Source organism: Colobus angolensis, unplaced genomic scaffold (assembly GCF_000951035.1).
Source record: "Colobus angolensis palliatus isolate OR3802 unplaced genomic scaffold, Cang.pa_1.0 Scaffold190, whole genome shotgun sequence".
Lineage (NCBI taxonomy): Eukaryota > Metazoa > Chordata > Mammalia > Primates > Cercopithecidae > Colobus > Colobus angolensis.
Window position 1 is genome coordinate 691,548 of NW_012115044.1, and position 7,452 is coordinate 698,999.

At 36.5% G+C, this 7,452-nt stretch overlaps 1 protein-coding gene across 3 annotated transcripts in view; it reads right to left on the minus strand.

Moving 5' to 3' along the window:
- Positions 1-274: 274 nt before the first annotated feature.
- NAA50 (N(alpha)-acetyltransferase 50, NatE catalytic subunit) overlaps positions 275-7,452 on the minus strand; it is a 29,988-nt gene continuing 22,810 nt past the window's right edge. For 2 of the 3 annotated variants that reach the window (XM_011940579.1, XM_011940582.1), the window contains exons 2-5: positions 5,906-6,042; positions 5,338-5,457; positions 4,826-4,892; positions 275-3,219 (exon numbers count right to left, since the gene is read on the minus strand). In XM_011940579.1, coding sequence (XP_011795969.1) covers positions 3,042-3,219; positions 4,826-4,892; positions 5,338-5,457; positions 5,906-6,042 — 502 coding nt within the window. In that variant the 3' untranslated portion in view covers positions 275-3,041. The remainder of the gene's footprint in view (positions 3,220-4,825; positions 4,893-5,337; positions 5,458-5,905; positions 6,043-7,452) is intronic. The other variant, XM_011940581.1, reaches the window with a different exon arrangement.

A 7,452-nucleotide genomic window follows, 5' to 3' on the forward strand; every position in this document is an offset into this window, starting at 1 on the left:
TTAAGAATATAGCAGCAAGACAGTCCCTTGGATCTTATTTTTTCCCTCTCACTGGAACTGAATTGTAGACATTGGGCAGTACCTAGCAAGTCACAGAAGATCTGAATTAGGATGCCTTAATTACACCTGGCCCATTTTAATGATTTTTAAAATTAGATCTTAAAGAAATGTGAAAGTAAATAAAAGCAGTAAGGGAAACATTACACAATGAGTATGTACAGTTGCTGGCTGCAGAATTCAACAATACAGTTTTGACACTTACAGATATCACAGCTCACTACCAGAACATCACATAAGTTTATTTCAGATGTAACAGCAATGTTAAAATTGACAAGTTTAATTCTTAACTGCACCAAGAAAACTTAGCCATTTAAGTATTTTTTTTTAAGTTATTCCCTCCAAAAAACTGAGGGAGCTTTTCTTTTCCACCACCACACACCATGGTTTCCCAATAGTTCTCTTTTTGGAGGACTTTTCAACTGATGAGTAAACTGCTTTAGATATTTCAGAACTTCATTCCCCAAATGAAAGCTAATCTGGACAAACTATATATTGCATAGATTTCTCTACAGATTCTTTGCTTTAAAACCTAAATGCAACCACCATACAGTGTAATTTTAACCTATTTGCCCCACAGTAAAAACTATCTGTCCTGAAAAATATGATCGATATATCCTGTGATTTTCCAGTTAACAGAATTGTTCTCAAGATAATTATCATGTATCAAAATAACCAGCTCAACATAGGACATTACTTCAGTCTTTACTGACTCATAGGCATATGAACTTGTGCCCAGCTTTTTACCTCTTCCACATTCTCCTCCTCCTCCATAAGTGGATGGAATTATTTAACATAAGTTTGATGTAGGACAATTAACCCTTTACAAACATTTACAATTTCGGTTAAGTCACTGACTACCATGGAAAAAGAAACTACATAATGATAGGGAGCCTACACACTCAATTCAAAATTTAATATTTTTTCCTCCTTAAATAACACATACTTGTCATGAGGCAGCTATTTGGTTTTCAATAACCACATTTAGGGATACATTCATAGGACTGATTAGATAGTCCAGGTGAAATGGTTATAGAAATAGAGGCAGTGTCATCTCAGAAAACCATTTATATATCAAAGTCGATTTTGATATCTGGGAAGTTTACAAAAAGGCTGCTGCATTCTTCAAACTAATTACGCCTTCTGTAACTCAAGCACTCTTCTCTTGCCAAGAGCAAGCTGAAGCTTATCCATGAAGATAAAGGAGCTTAATGCTAAATTTTTCTTCTAAGCTTAGATTTGGATTGTTTTAAGAAACGAATACTCTCAAAAAAACCAGCAAAGTCTTTCTACATTTTTACCATCTTAAGATTAGAACCCTATAAATGCATTCATCAACTGTCTTCTTTTTCTGTATTATTCTTGGCACTCAAGATTGTTGAAGTCTACTGCACCTTGTACTTTCACATTCTCAAATAAAAACTTAAGGTTATAAAGTGTGCATAAACATTTTATAAAATAATTTTGTCATTTAACATATTTGGAGATGAGACTTTATACTAGAATTTTACACAAGAGGATAAATATGAATGAAACTTCCTTTTAAAGTCAAATGACAGAAAGCTCAAGCCCTGTGCATTATTTCAAAGTCTGAGAACATTTCTAAATAGTGAAGATGGGACTATAAGTGGAAAACATGAATATTTCAGACGTCTCCCATCTTACAAAGTTATCAACCTGTCAAAGCCACTCCTTATGTGCCAGAAAATGATCTGGCATAAACCAGTCCTCTCAGTGGAGGAGGTCACAGTGACATTTGTATTATTAACATTTTACACTTCTACTTTTCCAAGAATAGAAGCAATATATTTAATAATTACCCCTGCCTCAAATCCTTAAACTCAATATCATAGGCACTGAGTATAAGCAAATCTGGGATGTTCTCCAACAGATATGCAATAGCACAGCTATGTTACTCTTAAAAATACTGTCTATTTTTTCCTATAAAATCAAATGCTCAGTGGCCACACTTTTAACAGCTGGCATTAGATGACATTAATTGAATTTATTATGTCACAGTCCATCTAAGCTTCTTTTTAGGTACTTTTTAATAAGTCCAAGAGAAAACACCTGCTTCAGGTTTATTTAGGGGTAGTGACCTATAAGGACATCAACTCAATTTTTAAGGTTAGACTATTGTCGGGTTTACTGAAGAAAAAGGAACAGGGGAAAAAATTAAGTCACAACACACCTCTTTAGGTCAGTTAAAGGCCATATCTCTAGCTGGGATATTAAAAAAAAATTAATCTCACCAGCCCACATTCTAAACGTTAATGCCACTAGTAACAATCAACAGCAGGAAAAACAAACCTGCTAACAACCAGCCCACTCATTAGCAAAAAAGCAGTTTAACTCAAATACTTAGACCAAAGTGTAACACTAAACCAAACTGCCCCACCCACCAGCAAGAAGAGAAGATATAATTGCTTAAAAATCAAAATAAGATTAGTATTTCTTACAAGGATAATGATGTTCCAACTCCCGAGAGAGTGCTCAGAAGGACTAAAGGTGGAGTGAAGGCAATGTCTAGGGATTAGTATCCCAGTCTTAAAAAACCCAAAGTACCACAAGCACACTCAACTAGTCTATGCATTAGAAAACAAGATATTGCTGCTGCTTCTTTTTGTCTTTTGAAATATACAATGTTTTGTAGGCTCTGTCCTTCAATGTGAAAGCAAGACATTAAATTTGAAATTTGACAATTAAATTTTTAGGACCATCTAGCTTTAACTGCAAAATTAAACAGATCTACCTTCTCCTTCCTTCAAACCACCTCACAAAAATAAGAGAAAACAATTCAAACATGATTTTTTTTTAAAGTCCTTCAAAGTATTATAACTCTTAGAGAAAAGGAAAGGAAGAAGGAAAAACAAGAACAAGGAGGGAGAAAAGCTTTAAAAGAAAAGTGTTGGGGGAGGGGGTATCAATGGGCCTCTCTTTTATTTGGCGACAAGCAAGTGCAAGAAAGTTCATTCGTAATTTGTTCAGTTGTCTGTCTTTTGCACATCTGCATTCTGACCAGAAGGAACTTTGAGGTTTTTCTGCAGCACATGAGCATCTGCGGGCTCTATCCTCTTATAGTAGTTCTTCTTTGTCTCAATAATCTCAAAGCCAAACTTCCTGTAGAAGTCAATTGCCGACTCGTTGCTGATCTGAACATGCCTGAGATATAAGAGAGTATCAGAAAAAAATTAAAATTAAGGTTTCATCAAGTTTTAAGCATTCTCCACAGATAGCTCCAAATTGGTTGGAGCTAGAATGCTGCATTTGTTACATTCTCTTTACAATGACCAGTAATCAACAAAGGTTAGGCATGCTTACTTAAAACCTTTTGATGACAATTTTACACTTTTTTTTTGAGACAGAGTCTCTCTGTTTTGCCCAGGCTGGAGTGCAGTGGTGTGATTTTGGCTCACTGCAAGCTCTGCCTCCTGGGTTCACGCCATTCTCCTGCCTCAGCCTCCCGCGTAGCTGGGACTACAGGCACCCACCACCACGCCCAGCTAATTTTTCTATTTTTTAGTAGAGATGGGGTTTCACCGTGTTAGCCAGGATGGTCTCGATCTCCTGACTTCATGATCCGCCTGCCTTGGCCTCCCGAAGTGCTGGGATTACAGGCGTTGAGCCACTGCGCCTGGCCCAATTTTACACTTTTAATCTAATTTTTACATTTGTAAGACAGCTGGTTGAGATTAGAAGGCTCACAGTGTTTATTCTTATAGTCAACAAAGGGAAAAGTACCACAGCTATCAGAATTTTTTCATTTTAAGAGGATAAATTATTAAAAGGCCCTATTAACACACAGAAAAAAATGATGAAAAATAAAAAACTAGGGTCTCAAAGTTTGAAGATATATCTTCCTTCTGATTGATAAAAAACATGGTATGTTTTAAAAATTAAAAATGCAAGCTTTCTCAATTACTCCCAAAATAACACTGTATATAATTCAATATCTCACACGGCCAAACTAAATTATGAACATCCATGACTGTGATCTTAGTCATAGCTCTTGATGTACAGCCTCTTGAGATTCAAGTATAATCTCAGCTAGGTAAACTATGATTTTGATTATTAAACTCTACTACAAATGATCTACTACAATGTTCAAGGCTATCCAACATAGCCTTGAACAAAACACACAAGGTTTTGCACGAGAAAAGTAGGATTAATGGTCTTGAATTCGGAAGACTTGAGTTTTTTCTTTTTGAGACGGAGTCTCGCTCTGTCTCCCAGGCTGGAGTGCAGTGGCGTGATCTCCACTCACTGCAAGCTCCACCTCCCTGGTTCACGCCATTCTCCTGCCTCAACCTCCCAAGTAGCTGGGACACGGGCGGCTACCACTATGCCCAGCTAATTTTTTTTTTTTTTAATATTTTTAGTAGAGATGGGGTTTCACTGTGTTAGCCAGGATGATCTCTATCTCCTAACCTTGTGATCCGCCCGCCTCAGACTCCCAAAGTGCTGGGATTACAGGCGTGAGCCACTGCGCCTGGCCAAGGCCTGAGTTTTAATCCTGATTTCTTCCCTATGACCTTGGAGCTCTCATCCTAATACAATAAAGCAATGTGTTCTATCTCAGGCCCCTAATCTACTATTATTAATAAAACAAAATTAAACAAAACAACTTACTCAAATACTTTGTAACAACTACTTCCACAGTGTTTCTAAAGGCACAATAAGTGACCAGATTTTAAAGTTTCTAGTAAAGATTTCTCCTGCCAACTTATTAAACCCCTTTGATAAGAACATTAAATATTACTTTACTTACAGATAAATGTTGTCAAAAGTACCATCTTTTTCACAGATGTTTAAGACATGATTTAACATTTTAGTTCCTGTTAATAAAACAAATAACACGTGAATTCATAAATCAACCTTTAAATTATGTATCTATCCACCTGCCATCTGAACTACTTATTGAGTCCTAATAGAATTTATGAGGTATAGACTAGATATTCTTATTTTCCAAAGTTGTGTTCTCTCTCTACAATAGCTACATATGTTTAAAACTGTTAGCAGAAGACTAACCTTTTTAAACAAGCACTTCCAGGTAGAAGAAAAACAGAAAAAGCAGAAGGGGACGTAAATAGCAAATCTATGTAGGGCTTCCAGCAGAATTATGTTAATAAACGTTAGTTATTTCTCACCATATTTTACATAATTCAGTAACCCTTTCTCAGTATTCCTTAAAAAGACCCAAATTTACGTACTAGGTCAGACACATTAACGAAGAATATGTTTATGCCTCTCTGAAGAAGTAAAAAAACCACAATTTTTTACCTATTCCTAGCCTTCGGTAAGGTGCCAGACATCCTAGTGTCATGATGTAAAGTCTCTTCTGATTCTGTGAATGATCCACCCTACAGCATACCGCACCTACAGCAATATCATTGAAATAGGCTGCCAAGGAAAATATAAAGATATCATGTTGGACAGAATAACACATTTTATTTAATCTTTTTCCCTTTTAAAGGACTACATTGTTCCTATCAACATTAAATTTCATCAACTATCTCATGAATATCAATGACCTCAAAGCTCTTATGCTATTTTAGGACCTCAAAGCTCTTATGCTATTTTAGGAAGTTTAAGCCTCCTCTAGAGTATAGCTTAAAAAGTGAAAACACACAGGCATACACTAAATAAGAACATTAAGCATTTCTTTTTAAAATTCAACTATTTCATTCAACTGGTTTCTGAGATTTTTCTCCTAACCCAGACCACTCCCATTTCCTCACTTATAAAATAAGCAAACTAAATTAGTTAACTCTTTCTGCTCTACAAAAAAATAGGGCTCAAGAACAGAAAGAAGGAAAAGAAGGGAGGAAAAAAAAAAACCATGTAATACCAAGTTTTGCTAGCTCGCCAACCTCCAGCACATCCTTGTAGAACTTGTCATTGTAGCTGACTGGAAAGATGACCTGATTCAGTCTTTTCAACTGTTTAATATTGTGTGGTGTCACATCTCCCAGCTCGATCCGGCTACTGGAACAAATCAAAATGTACTCAATAAAACATAATTAGCCTCATTTTTAATATGAACATATGAAAGGGGTACCAAGTCTTTTTTACATGATTGATAAATCCAACTCTTTCAGAGTTGATTTATAAGCAAATTACCATTTATAAGCAAATTTTGACATCATTCAATACAAATTCTACTCATAGCTTTCATACAATTACGCACATTTAGGGACAAATATGGCACACAACAACTACTACAAAGGCCAGAATAACATTCTACAAGTGTCAAAATTTTCCTTGTAGTTTATAGTTCAGAAAAATTTAGATATATCTATTTCTGATAAAATTACAGTTCCTTTGTCCAAGTATCTTACTTCTAGTAATTTATTCTAAGAAAACAATGGAAGTATGCAATACCATGCACATTCTGTTCTCTGAAAACCGTGGTCTATGAACTACCTACATCAGTCACAGAGGCGATACTCAAAATTCACATTCCTGGACACACATACCCCATTCTCAGAACCAGAGTTGCTGGAACGAAACAAAGGAATCCACATTTTGAAAACCACCCCAGTATGAAAACTATCCATTAAGAAAGCAACAGGAGTGATATGGTTTGGCTGTGTCCCCATCCAAATTTCATCTTGTAGTTCCCGTAATTCCCACTTCGTGGGACAGACCCGGTGAATCCTGGGGGCAGTTGCCCTCATGCTGTTCTCGTGATAGTGAGTTCTCACAAAATCTGATGGTTTTATAAACAGCCTTTCCTTCGCTTCGCTCTCATTTCTCCTTCCTGCCATCATGTGAAGAATGACGTGTTTGCTTCCCCTTCCAAACTGATTATAGGTTTCCTGAGACCTCCCCATCCTTGCGGAACTGTGAGTCAATTAAACCTCTTTCCTTTATAAACTACCCAGTCTCGGGTATGTCTTTATTAACAGCGTGAGAAAGGACTAATAAAAGGAGCATTCTAAGAAACCACCTGCAATCTAAACAATTGGTTCCATGGAAAAGAAGATTAAAGCTAAAAAGTTTTCAGTTCTAACTTCTAACAAAGAATCAAAGTTGTTTTGCCGCAGAGCTGTAAACAAATAATTTTTAATAGCTGAAGTGAACTTCACTACTGTTAAAGGCAGATCAAATGTGATAAGGCAAACCTGACAGCATTCTACAATTTTCTTACTCCATCCGTATTATTTGCCCAAAAAAGATACTATAGTATATTGTTTTGTGGAGAAAAAGCACATTTCAACCATATTTAACAACGGACTTTTGCCGGACGCAGTGGCTCACGCAGTCAGGAGATTGAAACCATTCTGGCTAATACGGTGAAACCCCATCTCTACTAAAAATACCAAAAAAATTAGCTGGGCGTGGTGGTGGACGCCTGTCGTCCCAGCTACTCGGGAGGCTGAGGCAGGAGAATGG